This window comes from Salvelinus fontinalis, unplaced genomic scaffold, assembly GCF_029448725.1.
Source record: "Salvelinus fontinalis isolate EN_2023a unplaced genomic scaffold, ASM2944872v1 scaffold_0002, whole genome shotgun sequence".
NCBI lineage: Eukaryota > Metazoa > Chordata > Actinopteri > Salmoniformes > Salmonidae > Salvelinus > Salvelinus fontinalis.
This window is the reverse complement of record NW_026600211.1, coordinates 2,062,025-2,081,231: the sequence shown is the minus strand read 5'-3', so window position 1 is coordinate 2,081,231 and position 19,207 is coordinate 2,062,025. Positions and strand designations below refer to the sequence as shown.

The following is a 19,207-nucleotide window of genomic DNA, read 5'->3' as shown; positions in this document are numbered from 1 at the left end:
TAGATAGATAGATAGATAGATAGATAGATAGATAGATAGATAGATAGATAGATAGATAGATAGATAGGTGATGAGGAGTGTTATGCTTGGCTGGGAGCTTACTAAATGAGTCAGACAACAGACAGCAGGAATACAGTGGACAGACAGACGGGGCATCATCACCTTGTGCAGTTTTAATGTTCAGACCACACAGGGGCGACTGCTGAGTGGCGCCATCGTCAGTTAGATGCTGCATTGGGAGATAGCAGGTCAAACCAGCAAGCCAGTTTTGGGGTCAGTTCCATATCAATTCTTTAGGTTGAGACAAACAGTGAGACAACAAGTCTCTTCTTTAGGTTGAGACAAACAGTGAGACAACAAGTCTCTTCTTTAGGTTGAGACAAACAGTGAGACAACAAGTCTCGTCTTTAGGTTGAGACAAACAGTGAGACAACAAGACTCTTCTTTAGGTTGAGACAAACAGTGAGACAACAAGTCTCTTCTTTAGGTTGAGACAAACAGTGAGACAACAAGTCTCTTCTTTAGGTTGAGACAAACAGTGAGACAACAAGTCTCTTCTTTAGGTTGAGACAAACAGTGAGACAACAAGACTCTTCTTTAGGTTGAGACAAACAGTGAGACAACAAGTCTCTTCTTTAGGTTGAGACAAACAGTGAGACAACAAGTCTCTTCTTTAGGTTGAGACAAACAGTGAGACAACAAGACTCTTCTTTAGGTTGAGACAAACAGTGAGACAACAAGACTCTTCTTTAGGTTGAGACAAACAGTGAGACAACAAGTCTCGTCTTTAGGTTGAGACAAACAGTGAGACAACAAGACTCTTCTTTAGGTTGAGACAAACAGTGAGACAACAAGTCTCTTCTTTAGGTTGAGACAAACAGTGAGACAACAAGACTCTTCTTTAGGTTGAGACAAACAGTGAGACAACAAAACTCTTCTTTAGGTTGAGACAAACAGTGAGACGACAAGACTCTTCTTTAGGTTGAGACAAACAGTGAGACAACAAGTCTCTTCTTTAGGTTGAGACAAACAGTGAGACAACAAGACTCTTCTTTAGGTTGAGACAAACAGTGAGACAACAAGACTCTACTTTAGGTTGAGACAAACAGTGAGCTACTTACCAGAGCTTTACTCTGGTCTTTCTCTCCTTTGCGAGAGGAACAGGTAGTTTTCAACCCTAGAGAGAGAGAGAGAGAGAGAGAGAGAGAGAAAGCAGTCATAGCAGTCATTAGAAGGTAGTGTAACGAAGAGAGAACACCCAACCCTGTCAGTGAACATTAACAGTAGAGTTACTGAGTCTCACTCACCAGAGTCGATTTCATTTTGCCTTCGGTTCTGAATCCTCAACTGCAAGACTGAAAGACAAGCAGTAGAGAGGTGGTGAATTAGATGTATGAGAATACCTGGAATAACCTGCAAGGTAACTATGGTTAAAAGGTACTGTCCTATGTTCTGTAGTACAATACCCCTCTGTAATAGTATCGTAAAATGTGACGGAGCAATCTCTACACACACACACATACACTGCACACACACCTTCACACTACGAGGTTCATTGGGGGAGGGGCTGATAAGTTTGGTGATGTTTCCCACAATGCATTCCAGTGCTGAGTTTTGAGATCTGAGAGAAATGGAGGGAGGGATGGAGGGAGGGGACAGCAGGATGAGAAGGGTTTGGAGGGGCTGTAACTATTTATCCGTCAGTATGTCTATTTCTGTCACCCCCATCCCCCCTTCAGCTGTCCCTCTCTCTCCAGAACTCTCTACCTCCCTCCCTTCATCACTGTCATGCAAGTTAATTCTTCCTCCCCTATTTTCTGTCAGCCGACCGCCACTCGAAAAGAGACCCCATTACATTACTTCAGTAAAAACACCGCTTAGCCTGGTTCTACAGTAAACACCTACCTCTTAGCCTGGGAACTGCACATCTTAGCCTGGTAACACCTACCTCTTAGCCTGGTAACAGCTACCTCTTAGCCTGGAAACACCTACCTCTTAGCCTGAAAACAGCTACCTCTTAGCCTGGTAACTGCTACCTCTTAGCCTGGTAACTGCTACCTCTTAGCCTGGTAACAGCTACCTCTTAGCCTGGAAACACCTACCTCTTAGCCTGGTAACAGTTACCTCTTAGCCTGGTAACAGCTACCTCTTAGCCTGGTAACACCTACCTCTTAGCCTGAAAACAGCTACCTCTTAGCCTGGTAACAGCTACCTCTTAGCCTGGTAACAGCTACCTCTTAGCCTGGTAACACCTACCTCTTAGCCTGGTAACAGCTACCTCTTAGCCTGGAAACACCTACCTCTTAGCCTGGAAACAGCTACCTCTTAGCCTGAAAACACCTACCTCTTAGCCTGGTAACAGCTACCTCTTAGCCTGGTAACAGCTACCTCTTAGCTTCTTATGGCTGAAGGGGCAGTATTGAGTAGCTTGGATGAAAGGTGCTTAACAGCTACCTCTTAGCCTGAAAACACCTACCTCATAGCCTGGTAACTGCTACCTCTTAGCCTGGTAACAGCTACCTCTTAGCCTGGAAACACCTACCTCTTAGCCTGGTAACAGCTACCTCTTAGCCTGGTAACACCTACCTCTTAGCCTGAAAACAGCTACCTCTTAGCCTGGTAACTGCTACCTCTTAGCCTGGTAACAGCTACCTCTTAGCCTGGTAACACCTACCTCTTAGCCTGGTAACAGCTACCTCTTAGCCTGGTTCTACAGTAAACAGCTACCTCTTAGCCTGTAAACACCTACCTCATAGCCTGGTAACTGCTACCTCTTAGCCTGGTAACAGCTACCTCTTAGCCTGGTAACAGCTACCTCTTAGCTTCTTATGGCTGAAGGGGCAGTATTGAGTAGCTTGGATGAAAGGTGCTTAACAGCTACCTCTTAGCCTGAAAACACCTACCTCATAGCCTGGTAACTGCTACCTCATAGCCTGGTAACAGCTACCTCTTAGCCTGGTAACAGCTACCTCTTAGCCTGGTACCTGCTACCACTTAGCCTGGTAACAGCTACCTCTTGGTATCGTATTGGACTGGATACTCTGGTTGACTCACATAGGCCTCCATGCTGACTCGGTCATGGTACTGTGTGTGTAATTGGTTGTGAGGTGGAATAATTGATTGGACTCTCAGAGGTGAAATTTGACCAGATTTGTATACAGGACCCAACTACAGACATAGGCCCTGGCCCACTCCACACAACTAACACATCACTTAAAAGGTACCCTGAAGAGTTGATTGACTACTTATACACCATTTATTTATTTATTTTATTTTTTGTACCAGGTAAGTTGACTGAGAACACGTTCTCATTTGCAGCAACGACCTGGGGAATAGTTACAGGGGAGAGGAGGGGGATGAATGAGCCAATTGTAAACTGGGGATTATTAGGTGACCATGATGGTTTGAGGGCCAGATTGGGAATTTAGCCAGGACACCGGGGTTAACACCCCTACTCTTACGATAAGTGCCATGGGATCTTTAATGACCTCAGAGAGTCAGGACACCCGTTTAACGTCCCATCCGAAAGACGGCACCCTACACAGGGCAGTGTCCCCAATCACTGCCCTGGGGCATTGGGATATTTTTTAGACCAGAGGAAAGAGTGCCTCCTACTGGCCCTCCAACACCACTTCCAGCAGCATCTGGTCTCCCATCCAGGGCCTGACCAGGACCAACCCTGCTTAGCTTCAGAAGCAAGCCAGTAGTGGTATGCAGGGTGGTATGCTGCTGGCATTATAAGCCCTGTACAGATGGTAGGTCAATTTAGTTTACCGTTAACAATTAACAATCTGTAACTGAGTGGAAACAAATGAAGCCAGAATCTTGATGACAGATAAGAGCAGGAAGGTGACAGTGTAAACTACTATTGTGCATGGATTTAGCTCAGTGAGATTATCTTCCTGCTTTGGGCAAGCGTTCATGGACAGAGAGAAATAACAGAGATTGGATTGAGGTTATAATCGTCTCCTCAACCGTCTATTGTGTGAAGTAATCTCATAGTGAACCTTATAGGTTATCAATGATCTGTAACGATTTTCTTCTTCTTCAGATGAGGAATATGAAGGATCGGACCAAAATGCAGCGTGGTAAGTGTCCATGTTACTTTACTATAACAGAACACGAAAAAATACAAAAATAACAAAGTGAATGACAAAGACAACCGAAACAGTCCTGAATGGTAAAAACAAACACAAAACAGGAAACAACCACCCACAAACACAGGTGGGAACAGGCTACCTAAGTATGATTCTCAATCAGAGACAACGATAAACAGCTGCCTCTGATTGAGAACCATACCAGGCCAAACACACAGAAATACAAAACAAGGACAACATAGAACACCAGACATAGAATGCCCACCCAAACTCATGCCCTGACCAACCAAAATAGAGACATAAAAAGGATCTCTACGGTCAGGGCGTGACATGATCATTGATCATTTAGCAGCTACCAAATGCAGCATTATCATTACCATGATTTCACCGCTGATGTAAGTACAGATGTAAGATCTTAATTTGATCACCCTGTTGTTGCAGAAAATGTTCTGCACAACAGGACATGCACATTTGTAATATATTCAAGGTTTAAAAAGGCTTCTAAAGTTTGTAATTTTCCCTTCAAAATGTATCAACCTCTACAAAAATGTCAAATTTTTACCGTCCACACAATAGCACACATTTCCTGTTACTGCAGGATTATTTTCCTGCCATGAGAAACTGATCAAATAAAATTGTTGACTACCACCACCACTGTCTACAGGCACAGCACACCCTACCTCTTTTCTGTTTTGATCACAATCATGGTAACATACTCAGGGTATAGTAGTACATCTTCCTCAACACAACCCATATTGCCATCCTTCCATCCATAGGCTATTAATTCAACATCAACCAATCAGACAACATTCACCTATTGACAAAAGTATTGATTGGTCCTTCATAGCCTTCAACCATTTCCTCCATAGCTGAATAGATAGTGGGTTCAAAGCAGCAGGACAGCTGATACTTAGTTAGCCAGTCTAACTCATTTAAATATCTCTTCTAATGAATCCAATCTGGAAACCTCAAGACACTTCCTGGTATTTAAATAAATAAATAAACTCATCAAATCTAATCTGAACCTCCAGCTGCCCAAGACAGGCCTGGTAATGAACAGCTGGTGGAAAAAAACAACAACAGGAATGTCTCTATGACCTCATTTCCTGTCCCTACCAAGCCTTTTTATGACAGGAGCAGACTGATAACAACAGCGGTGGCCATTTTTAAGGAGCACGTTCCAATTCTAGAACACAACTGCTGCTAGTTAAAGGACAGCAACCTATGGCTGATGGACCTAACACAAAACATAAAGAAATACAACTTGCAAAAGGATTCAGTAGCTGTACAATTTTCTTGCTACAGATGTAGGATCTTAATTTGAGCCAGTTTGCAACAGCAGGAAAATAATCCTGCAGCAACAGAAAATGGAACTGTTGTTGTGGATTATACTTTGTAGAGGTTGATACATTTTTCGTTAGGCAAATCAAGTCAGACATTGTTAAGTGGAAATTGCAAACTTTAGAAGCCTTTTTAAACCTGCAACTACAGGATAATCAAATTAAGATACGGCATCTGTATAATGTCCTCCAAACATTTTCCAATCTTATAACTGTAACTCTAATGCTGTCTTATTTAATGAGTTATGTGTTTGAATTTTCCTAAGAGTTTTTAGTTCACTGTGTACTGAGCCCTCAGTGTAAACAAACAGAACTTCACATCGTTATGGTTTGAAATGGAGACAGGAGCAATGTGGCAGTAGCTATATGCCTCTTGTCTCTCATGACAGATTAAAACATAGCTAGGTGTAAAACTTGGTTCTGGGTTCTGAGATGAATATGCTACAAATACTGTCATTGGGAGATTAAAAGATTTGTGGTCGACACTGGTATGTCTATTCAGGAGAGCTCTGTGGTTTCAATCAATAAATAGATATACGACGATCAATATGTTTACCTGATTAATCATCCTCATAATTAATATAACCAAGACTAGACTTATCTGCCACAATCATACAGGAACAACTTATTGCCAATGATATAGTCATCAATCATTACTAGTTACCATAGTGTCAGCCATGGGCTTGGCTGATAGAGAGAGAAGAGGCTGAGTGACACTTTATGACATAATACAGACAGCACTGTATATATGACCCAAATATATGACACCCCAGGCCTAATTCCTCCCTGCCAGCCCCACCCCAACCGGCCCGATCCAGCCCCAACCAGCCTGGCCCGATCCAACCCCACTCCAACCGGCCTGGCCCGATCCAACCCCACTCCAACCGGCCTGGCCTGATGCAGCCCCACCCCAACTGGCCCAGACAGATACTCACCTGAGCGGAATTTGTTCCGGATGAGAAGAGACCTCTCAGAGGCCAGCAACGTCATGACGGAGAGGAGGAGGGGAATGAGGGATGAGAGGAGGAACAGAAAGAAAGAGTGGAATCCTGTTTTTATTCCCACTAGGGTGGGAATCAGGAGGAATAGACTCTTCTGATTCTGTCTCTCTCTGTGTGGAAAGCAGAGAACAACAGATAGAGGGAGAGATGGAACAGGGGAGGTCAATGCTTTTGTTTATCCCTTGAGAAAAATATATTGACACTGAGTACAAGACACACAGACCAGAGCAGTAGACAGAAGAGAGAGTTATAAAGTGGAAAGAATTAGAGAGACACATCATCTGAAACACACAGGATAGAGTGGACAGTAGTAGAGACACATCATCTGACACACACAGGATAGAGTGGACAGTAGTAGAGACACAAACTATCTGACACCCACAGGATAGAGTGGACAGTAGTAGAGACACACCATCTGACACACACAGGATAGAGTGGAGAATAGTAGTAGAGACTCAAACTATCTGACACACACAGGATAGAGTGGACAGTAGTAGAGACACACCATCTGACACACACAGGACAGAGTGGACACAGTAGTAGAGACTCAAACTATCTGACACACACAGGATAGAGTGGACAGTAGTAGAGACACACCATCTGACACACACAGGATAGAGTGGACAGTAGTAGAGACTCAAACTATCTGACACACACAGGATAGAGTGGACAGTAGTAGAGACACACCATCTGACACACACAGGATAGAGTGGACAGTAGTAGAGACACACCACCTGACACACACAGGATAGAGTGGAGAATAGTAGAGACACACCATCTGACACACAGGATAGAGTGGACAGTAGTAGAGACACAAACTATATGACACACACAGGATAGAGTGGACAGTAGTAGAGACACACCATCTGACACACAGGATAGAGTGGACAGTAGTAGAGACACAAACTATCTGACACACACAGGATAGAGTGGACAGTAGTAGAGACACACCACCTGACACACACAGGATAGAGTGGAGAATAGTAGAGACACACCATCTGACACACAGGATAGAGTGGACAGTAGTAGAGACACAAACTATATGACACACACAGGATAGAGTGGACAGTAGTAGAGACACACCATCTGAAACATACAGGATAGAGTGGACAGTAGTAGAGACACACCATCTGAAACACACAGGATAGAGTGGACAGTAGTAGAGACACATCATCTGACACCCACAGGATAGAGTGGACAGTAGTAGAGACACACCATCTGACACACACAGGATAGAGTGGAGAATAGTAGTAGAGACTCAAACTATCTGACACACACAGGATAGAGTGGACAGTAGTAGAGACACACCATCTGACACACACAGGACAGAGTGGACACAGTAGTAGAGACTCAAACTATCTGACACACACAGGATAGAGTGGACAGTAGTAGAGACACACCATCTGACACACACAGGATAGAGTGGACAGTAGTAGAGACTCAAACTATCTGACACACACAGGATAGAGTGGACAGTAGTAGAGACACACCATCTGACACACACAGGATAGAGTGGACAGTAGTAGAGACACACCACCTGACACACACAGGATAGAGTGGAGAATAGTAGAGACACACCATCTGACACACAGGATAGAGTGGACAGTAGTAGAGACACAAACTATATGACACACACAGGATAGAGTGGACAGTAGTAGAGACACACCATCTGACACACAGGATAGAGTGGACAGTAGTAGAGACACAAACTATCTGACACACACAGGATAGAGTGGACAGTAGTAGAGACACACCACCTGACACACACAGGATAGAGTGGAGAATAGTAGAGACACACCATCTGACACACAGGATAGAGTGGACAGTAGTAGAGACACAAACTATATGACACACACAGGATAGAGTGGACAGTAGTAGAGACACACCATCTGAAACATACAGGATAGAGTGGACAGTAGTAGAGACACACCATCTGAAACACACAGGATAGAGTGGACAGTAGTAGAGACACATCATCTGACACACACAGGATAGAGTGGACAGTAGTAGAGACACACCATCTGAAACACACAGGATAGAGTGGACAGTAGTAGAGACACATCATCTGACACACACAGGATAGAGTGGACAGTAGTAGAGACACATCATCTGACGCATACAGGATAGAGTGGACAGTAGTAGAGACACATCATCTGACGCATACAGGATAGAGTGGACAGTAGTAGAGACACATCATCTGACGCATACAGGATAGAGTGGACAGTAGTAGAGACACACCATCTGAAACACACAGGATAGAGTGGACAGTAGTAGAGACACATCATCTGACACACACAGGATAGAGTGGACAGTAGTAGAGACACAAACTATCTGACACCCACAGGATAGAGTGGACAGTAGTAGAGACACACCATCTGACACCCACAGGATAGAGTGGACAGTAGTAGAGACACAAACTATCTGACATACACAGGATAGAGTGGACAGTAGTAGAGACACACCATCTGACACACAGGATAGAGTGGACAGTAGTAGAGACACACCATCTGACACACAGGATAGAGTGGACAGTAGTAGAGACACAAACTATCTGACACACACAGGATAGAGTGGACAGTAGTAGAGACACAAACTATCTGACACACACAGGATAGAGTGGAGAGTAGTAGAGACACACCATCTGAAACACACAGGATAGAGTGGACAGTAGTAGAGACACATCATCTGACACACACAGGATAGAGTGGACAGTAGTAGAGACACAAACTATCTGACACCCACAGGATAGAGTGGACAGTAGTAGAGACACACCATCTGACACACACAGGATAGAGTGGACAGTAGTAGAGACACAAACTATCTGACACACACAGGATAGAGTGGAGAATAGTAGAGACACACCATCTGACACACAGGATAGAGTGGACAGTAGTAGAGACACAAACTATCTGACACACACAGGATAGAGTGGACAGTAGTAGAGACACATCATCTGACACACACAGGATAGAGTGGACAGTAGTAGAGACACTTGATCTGACACACACAGGATAGAGTGGACAGTAGTAGAGACACAAACTATCTGACACACACAGGATAGAGTGGACAGTAGTAGAGACACACCATCTGACACACAGGATAGAGTGGACAGTAGTAGAGACACACCATCTGACACACAGGATAGAGTGGAGAATAGTAGAGACACACCATCTGACACACACAGGATAGAGTGGACAGTAGTAGAGACACAAACTATCTGACACACACAGGATAGAGTAGACAGTAGTAGAGACACAAACTATCTGACACACACAGGATAGAGTGGACAGTAGTAGAGACACACCATCTGAAACACACAGGATAGAGTGGACAGTAGTAGAGACACATCATTTGACACACACAGGATAGAGTGGACAGTAGTAGAGACACACCATCTGACACACACAGGATAGAGTGGACAGTAGTAGAGACACACCATCTGACACACACAGGACAGAGTGGACACAGTAGTAGAGACTCAAACTATCTGACACACACAGGATAGAGTGGACAGTAGTAGAGACACACCATCTGACACACACAGGATAGAGTGGACAGTAGTAGAGACTCAAACTATCTGACACACACAGGATAGAGTGGACAGTAGTAGAGACACACCATCTGACACACACAGGATAGAGTGGACAGTAGTAGAGACACACCACCTGACACACACAGGATAGAGTGGAGAATAGTAGAGACACACCATCTGACACACAGGATAGAGTGGACAGTAGTAGAGACACAAACTATCTGACACACACAGGATAGAGTGGACAGTAGTAGAGACACACCACCTGACACACACAGGATAGAGTGGAGAATAGTAGAGACACACCATCTGACACACAGGATAGAGTGGACAGTAGTAGAGACACAAACTATATGACACACACAGGATAGAGTGGACAGTAGTAGAGACACACCATCTGAAACATACAGGATAGAGTGGACAGTAGTAGAGACACACCATCTGAAACACACAGGATAGAGTGGACAGTAGTAGAGACACATCATCTGACACCCACAGGATAGAGTGGACAGTAGTAGAGACACACCATCTGACACACACAGGATAGAGTGGAGAATAGTAGTAGAGACTCAAACTATCTGACACACACAGGATAGAGTGGACAGTAGTAGAGACACACCATCTGACACACACAGGACAGAGTGGACACAGTAGTAGAGACTCAAACTATCTGACACACACAGGATAGAGTGGACAGTAGTAGAGACACACCATCTGACACACACAGGATAGAGTGGACAGTAGTAGAGACTCAAACTATCTGACACACACAGGATAGAGTGGACAGTAGTAGAGACACACCATCTGACACACACAGGATAGAGTGGACAGTAGTAGAGACACACCACCTGACACACACAGGATAGAGTGGAGAATAGTAGAGACACACCATCTGACACACAGGATAGAGTGGACAGTAGTAGAGACACAAACTATATGACACACACAGGATAGAGTGGACAGTAGTAGAGACACACCATCTGACACACAGGATAGAGTGGACAGTAGTAGAGACACAAACTATCTGACACACACAGGATAGAGTGGACAGTAGTAGAGACACACCACCTGACACACACAGGATAGAGTGGAGAATAGTAGAGACACACCATCTGACACACAGGATAGAGTGGACAGTAGTAGAGACACAAACTATATGACACACACAGGATAGAGTGGACAGTAGTAGAGACACACCATCTGAAACATACAGGATAGAGTGGACAGTAGTAGAGACACACCATCTGAAACACACAGGATAGAGTGGACAGTAGTAGAGACACATCATCTGACACACACAGGATAGAGTGGACAGTAGTAGAGACACACCATCTGAAACACACAGGATAGAGTGGACAGTAGTAGAGACACATCATCTGACACACACAGGATAGAGTGGACAGTAGTAGAGACACATCATCTGACGCATACAGGATAGAGTGGACAGTAGTAGAGACACATCATCTGACGCATACAGGATAGAGTGGACAGTAGTAGAGACACATCATCTGACGCATACAGGATAGAGTGGACAGTAGTAGAGACACACCATCTGAAACACACAGGATAGAGTGGACAGTAGTAGAGACACATCATCTGACACACACAGGATAGAGTGGACAGTAGTAGAGACACAAACTATCTGACACCCACAGGATAGAGTGGACAGTAGTAGAGACACACCATCTGACACCCACAGGATAGAGTGGACAGTAGTAGAGACACAAACTATCTGACATACACAGGATAGAGTGGACAGTAGTAGAGACACACCATCTGACACACAGGATAGAGTGGACAGTAGTAGAGACACACCATCTGACACACAGGATAGAGTGGACAGTAGTAGAGACACAAACTATCTGACACACACAGGATAGAGTGGACAGTAGTAGAGACACAAACTATCTGACACACACAGGATAGAGTGGAGAGTAGTAGAGACACACCATCTGAAACACACAGGATAGAGTGGACAGTAGTAGAGACACATCATCTGACACACACAGGATAGAGTGGACAGTAGTAGAGACACAAACTATCTGACACCCACAGGATAGAGTGGACAGTAGTAGAGACACACCATCTGACACACACAGGATAGAGTGGACAGTAGTAGAGACACAAACTATCTGACACACACAGGATAGAGTGGAGAATAGTAGAGACACACCATCTGACACACAGGATAGAGTGGACAGTAGTAGAGACACAAACTATCTGACACACACAGGATAGAGTGGACAGTAGTAGAGACACATCATCTGACACACACAGGATAGAGTGGACAGTAGTAGAGACACTTGATCTGACACACACAGGATAGAGTGGACAGTAGTAGAGACACAAACTATCTGACACACACAGGATAGAGTGGACAGTAGTAGAGACACACCATCTGACACACAGGATAGAGTGGACAGTAGTAGAGACACACCATCTGACACACAGGATAGAGTGGAGAATAGTAGAGACACACCATCTGACACACACAGGATAGAGTGGACAGTAGTAGAGACACAAACTATCTGACACACACAGGATAGAGTAGACAGTAGTAGAGACACAAACTATCTGACACACACAGGATAGAGTGGACAGTAGTAGAGACACACCATCTGAAACACACAGGATAGAGTGGACAGTAGTAGAGACACATCATTTGACACACACAGGATAGAGTGGACAGTAGTAGAGACACACCATCTGACACACACAGGATAGAGTGGACAGTAGTAGAGACACAAACTATCTGACACACACAGGAGAGAGTGGACAGTAGTAGAGACACAAACTATCTGACACACACAGGATAGAGTGGACAGTAGTAGAGACACATCATCTGACACACACAGGATAGAGTGGACAGTAGTAGAGACACAAACTATCTGACACACACAGGATAGAGTGGACAGTAGTAGAGACACATCATCTGACACACACATGATAGAGTGGACAGTAGTAGAGACACAAACTATCTGACACCCACAGGATAGAGTGGACAGTAGTAGAGACACACCATCTGACACACACAGGATAGAGTGGACAGTAGTAGAGACACAAACTATCTGACACACACAGGATAGAGTGGAGAATAGTAGAGACACACCATCTGAAACACACAGGATAGAGTGGACAGTAGTAGAGACACAAACTATCTGACACACACAGGATAGAGTGGACAGTAGTAGAGACACACCATCTGACACACAGGATAGAGTGGACAGTAGTAGAGACACACCATCTGACACACAGGATAGAGTGGACAGTAGTAGAGACACACCATCTGACACACAGGATAGAGTGGACAGTAGTCGAGACACACCATCTGACACACAGGATAGAGTGGACAGTAGTAGAGACACACCATCTGACACACAGGATAGAGTGGACAGTAGTAGAGACACTTGATCTGACACACACAGGATAGAGTGGACAGTAGTAGAGACACAAACTATCTGACACACACAGGATAGAGTGGACAGTAGTAGAGACACACCATCTGACACAGACAGGATAGAGTGGACAGTAGTAGAGACACACCATCTGACACACAGGATAGAGTGGAGAATAGTAGAGACACACCATCTGACACACAGGATAGAGTGGACAGTAGTAGAGACACACCATCTGACACACACAGGATAGAGTGGACAGTAGTAGAGACACAAACTATCTGACACACACAGGATAGAGTGGACAGTAGTAGAGACACAAACTATCTGACACACACAGGATAGAGTGGACAGTAGTAGAGACACACCATCTGACACACAGGATAGAGTGGACAGTAGTAGAGACACACCATCTGACACACACAGGATAGAGTGGACAGTAGTAGAGACACAAACTATCTGACACACACAGGATAGAGTGGACAGTAGTAGAGACACATCATCTGACACACACAGGATAGAGTGGACAGTAGTAGAGACACACACCATCTGACACACACAGGATAGAGTGGACAGTAGTAGAGACACTTGATCTGACACACACAGGATAGAGTGGACAGTAGTAGAGACACAAACTATCTGACACACACAGGATAGAGTGGACAGTAGTAGAGACACACCATCTGACACAGACAGGATAGAGTGGACAGTAGTAGAGACACACCATCTGACACACAGGATAGAGTGGAGAATAGTAGAGACACACCATCTGACACACAGGATAGAGTGGACAGTAGTAGAGACACAAACTATCTGACACACACAGGATAGAGTGGACAGTGGTAGAGACACAAACTATCTGACACACACAGGATAGAGTGGACAGCAGTAGAGACACACCATCTGACACAGACAGGATAGAGTGGACAGTAGTAGAGACACACCATCTGACACACAGGATAGAGTGGAGAATAGTAGAGACACACCATCTGACACACAGGATAGAGTGGACAGTAGTAGAGACACAAACTATCTGACACACACAGGATAGAGTGGACAGTAGTAGAGACACAAACTATCTGACACACACAGGATAGAGTGGACAGTAGTAGAGACACACCATCTGAAAAACACAGGATAGAGTGGACAGTGGTAGAGACACACCATCTGACACACACAGGATAGAGTGAACAGTAGTAGAGACACAAACTATCTGACACACACAGGATAGAGTGGACAGTAGTAGAGACACACTGTCTGACACACACAGGATAGAGTGGACAGTAGTAGAGACACAAACTATCTGACACACACAGGATAGAGTAGACAGTAGTAGAGACACAAACTATCTGACACACACAGGATAGAGTGGAAAGTAGTAGAGACACACCATCTGAAACACACAGGATAGAGTGGACAGTAGTAGAGACACATCATTTGACACACACAGGATAGAGTGGACAGTAGTAGAGACACACCATCTGACACACACAGGATAGAGTGGACAGTAGTAGAGACACAAACTATCTGACACACACAGGAAAGAGTGGACAGGAGTAGAGACACAAACTATCTGACACACACAGGATAGAGTGGACAGTAATAGAGACGCATCATCTGACACACACAGGATAGAGTGGACAGTAGTAGAGACACAAACTATCTGACACACACAGGAAAGAGTGGACAGGAGTAGAGAGACAAACTATCTGACACACACATGATAGAGTGGACAGTAGTAGAGACACACCATCTGACACACACATGATAGAGTGGACAGTAGTAGAGACACACCATCTGACACACACATGATAGAGTGGACAGTAGTAGAGACACACCATCTGACACACACAGGATAGAGTGGAGAATAGTAGAGACACACCATCTGACACACAGGATAGAGTGGACAGTAGTAGAGACACAAACTATCTGACACACACAGGATAGAGTGGACAGTAGTAGAGACACAAACTATCTGACACACACAGGATAGAGTGGACAGTAGTAGAGACACAAACTATCTGACACACACAGGATAGAGTGGACAGTAGTAGAGACACAAACTATCTGACACACACAGGATAGGATGGAGAATAGTAGAGACACACCATCTGAAACACACAGGATAGAGTGGACAGTAGTAGAGACACATCATCTGACACACACAGGATAGAGTGGACAGTAGTAGAGACACATCATCTGACACACACAGGAGAGAGTGGACAGTAGTAGAGACACACCATCTGACACACACAGGATAGAGTGGACAGTAGTAGAGACACACCACCTGACACACACAGGATAGAGTGGACAGTAGTAGAGACACATCATCTGACACACACAGGATAGAGTGGACAGTAGTAAAGACACAAACTATCTGACACACACAGGATAGAGTGGACAGTAGTAGAGACACACCACCTGACACACACAGGATAGAGTGGACAGTAGTAGAGACACAAACTATCTGACACACACAGGATAGAGTGGACAGTAGTAGAGACACAAACTATCTGACACACACAGGATAGAGTGGACAGTAGTAGAGACACAAACTATCTGATACACACAGGTTAGAGTGGACAATAGTAGAGACACACCATCTGACACACACAGGATAGAGTGGGCAGTAGTAGAGACTCAAACTATCTGACACACACAGGATAGAGTGGACAGTAGTAGAGACACACCATCTGACACACAGGATAGAGTGGACACAGTAGTAGAGACACACCATCTGAAACACACAGGATAGAGTGAACAGCAGTAGAGACACAAACTATCTGACACACACAGGATAGAGTGGACAGTGGTAGAGACACAAACTATCTGACACACACAGGATAGAGTGGAGAATAGTAGAGACACACCATCTGAAACACACAGGATAGAGTGGACAGTAGTAGAGACACATCATCTGACACACACAGGATAGAGTGGACAGTAGTAGAGACACACCATCTGACACACACAGGATAGAGTGGACAGTAGTAGAGACACAAACTATCTGACACACACAGGATAGAGTGGACAGTAATAGAGACGCATCATCTGACACACACAGGATAGAGTGGACAGTAGTAGAGACACAAACTATCTGACACACACAGGATAGAGTGGACAGTAGTAGAGACACAACTATCTGACACACACAGGATAGAGTGGACAGTAGTAGAGACACAAACTATCTGACACACACAGGATAGAGTGGACAGTAGTAGAGACACAAACTATCTGACACACACAGGATAGAGTGGACAGTAGTAGAGACACAAACTATCTGACACACACAGGATAGAGTGGACAGTAGTAGAGACACATCATCTGACACACACAGGATAGAGTGGACAGTAGTAGAGACACACCATCTGACACACACAGGATAGAGTGGACAGTAGTAGAGACACAAACTATCTGACACACACAGGATAGAGTGGACAGTAGTAGAGACACACCATCTGACACACACAGGATAGAGTGGAGAATAGTAGAGACACACCATCTGACACACAGGATAGAGTGGACAGTAGTAGAGACACAAACTATCTGACATACACAGGATAGAGTGGACAGTAGTAGAGACACTTGATCTGACACACACAGGATAGAGTGGACAGTAGTAGAGACACACCACCTGACACACACAGGATAGAGTGGAGAATAGTAGAGACACACCATCTGACACACAGGATAGAGTGGACAGTAGTAGAGACTCAAACTATCTGACACACACAGGATAGAGTGGACACAGTAGTAGAGACACACCATCTGACACACACAGGATAGAGTGGACAGTAGTAGAGACACATCATCTGAAACACACAGGATAGAGTGGACAGTAGTAGAGACACATCATCTTACATACACAGGATAGAGTGGACAGTAGTAGAGACACACCATCTGACACATACAGGATAGAGTGGACAGTAGTAGAGACTCAAACTATCTGACACACACAGGATAGAGTGGACACAGTAGTAGAGACACACCATCTGACACACACAGGATAGAGTGGACAGTAGTAGAGACACATCATCTGAAACACACAGGATAGAGTGGACAGTAGTAGAGACACATCATCTTACATACACAGGATAGAGTGGACAGTAGTAGAGACACACCATCTGAAACACACAGGATAGAGTGGACAGTAGTAGAGACACATCATCTGACACACACAGGATAGAGTGGACAGTAGTAGAGACACACCATCTGACACACACAGGATAGAGTGGACAGTAGTAGAGACACAAACTATCTGACACACACAGGATAGAGTGGACAGTAGTAGAGAGACAACATCGACATTGACTAGACCAAGCCTCTCACGGCAGCCTGCCACAATCACAGAAAGATAGGAGGGACACACACATACTGTAGATATAACGAGAAAGAACGAGGAAGAGACAGTAGGAAGCATATAGAACGACAGAGGAAGAGGAGGAGAGGCGAGGAGAAGAGAGACAGGGTGATTTAGGCCATATGATTGACAGAGACAGAGGCAGTGACAGATACCCAGATGCCAAACAGTGAGTGCACAGGGGACACTTATTATAATGGACCCATAAAAGCCACAACACCTATCACAGAGGACACAACTATGTAGAGGACCGTGCTCTGATGGCTGGATGCACAGATTTAAAAGCGAAAGAAAGCAAAAACTGCCACAGAGAAATAGATGGTTTTATCTACACACAGAGAACCATAGGAGAGAGACAGAGGTTATTACCACTAATTCACACACACTTCATTAATGCACACACACCATTTATTGACTATATTGACTATGCCGCTGGCCACCCATAAGACAAATTGGGAAAGCCTGAACAGCATGATGTGGACACACACCGAGCGACTGAGATTATTTACACGAAATCACTGAGCTGGTGTTCATTAACACACAATCACACACACAGTTATTTACAAACTAGATTAGAGCACTACCCATCCAGTAGGATATTGATGAGTCCTCATATCACACAGTAGGGCACTGAGACGCAAAAAGAGAGAGAGAAAGAGAGCGAGGAAGGGAAATAGAGAGGAAGACAGAGAGAGAGGGAGAGTAAATGAGATAGAATGGAAGATAATACTTACTGAAACAGAGAGAGAAGTCCTTGGGGGAACTCGGAGTGGGTTTCAGATGAAATTAGAGGAGCAAGAAGGAAGAGATAACTTCAAGTGCGTTTAATGACGATTTCTTTCATGTTCCTTTTCTTGTCATATTGTTTCTCTCTCTCTCCACACTCGTTAATCCCCTGGGAAAGGGTTCTAAAGGTGAACTTGGGGAGGAAAGGATCTGATGTTCCTTCCTTCCTTATCATAGAACTAACCTTATCCTTCTCTCGCTCTTTCTCTCTGGACCTCTCCTGTCCACCCTAAAGCGTCCTGGATCCTTGGTGCCAACTGTGGGGGACTGTCAAAGTTGTCACTCCCCTTCTCCCCTGTCTCTCTCTCTACAACCCCCTCACCCCTCTCCCCCTCCTTCACCCGTACCAGCAACATACATCTGTTGACTGATTGGTTGATTGATGGAGAGATCGAGTGACGATAAGTGGTTGTGTGTTTGTGTCTTTGTCAAAAGTATCCACAAAATGGATGACTCATGTCAACATGCACATGGCATTGTTACAAACTTTGGCCAGATACACTACACTAGTCTGAGGCCTATACTTTTTCCTCCCTTATGTATTTAAAAGCAAATAATGGGGATATTGGATATTGCTGAGGTGTGATATGGTGTGGTAGGTAGGTATTACTGTAGGACTTTGCAGTAAGTACTACAGTATGATTTAATGTGTAGACTTCCATCTGATAATGTTCCATGTAAATCAAGGAATGCAAC

General features: G+C 44.5%; 1 protein-coding gene across 2 annotated transcripts in view; it reads right to left on the bottom strand.

The window, feature by feature from the left end:
* Positions 1 to 18,750, bottom strand: part of LOC129841900 (myocardin-like) — a 44,323-nt gene extending 25,573 nt beyond the window's left edge. For both annotated transcript variants that reach the window (XM_055910251.1, XM_055910252.1), the window contains exons 1-5: positions 18,460 to 18,750; positions 6,373 to 6,548; positions 1,308 to 1,355; positions 1,122 to 1,177; positions 163 to 229 (exon numbers count right to left, since the gene is read on the bottom strand). In XM_055910251.1, the coding sequence (XP_055766226.1) occupies positions 163 to 229; positions 1,122 to 1,177; positions 1,308 to 1,355; positions 6,373 to 6,427 (226 nt within the window). In that variant the 5' untranslated portion in view covers positions 6,428 to 6,548; positions 18,460 to 18,750. The remainder of the gene's footprint in view (positions 1 to 162; positions 230 to 1,121; positions 1,178 to 1,307; positions 1,356 to 6,372; positions 6,549 to 18,459) is intronic.
* Between the last annotated feature and the right edge of the window lie 457 nt (positions 18,751 to 19,207).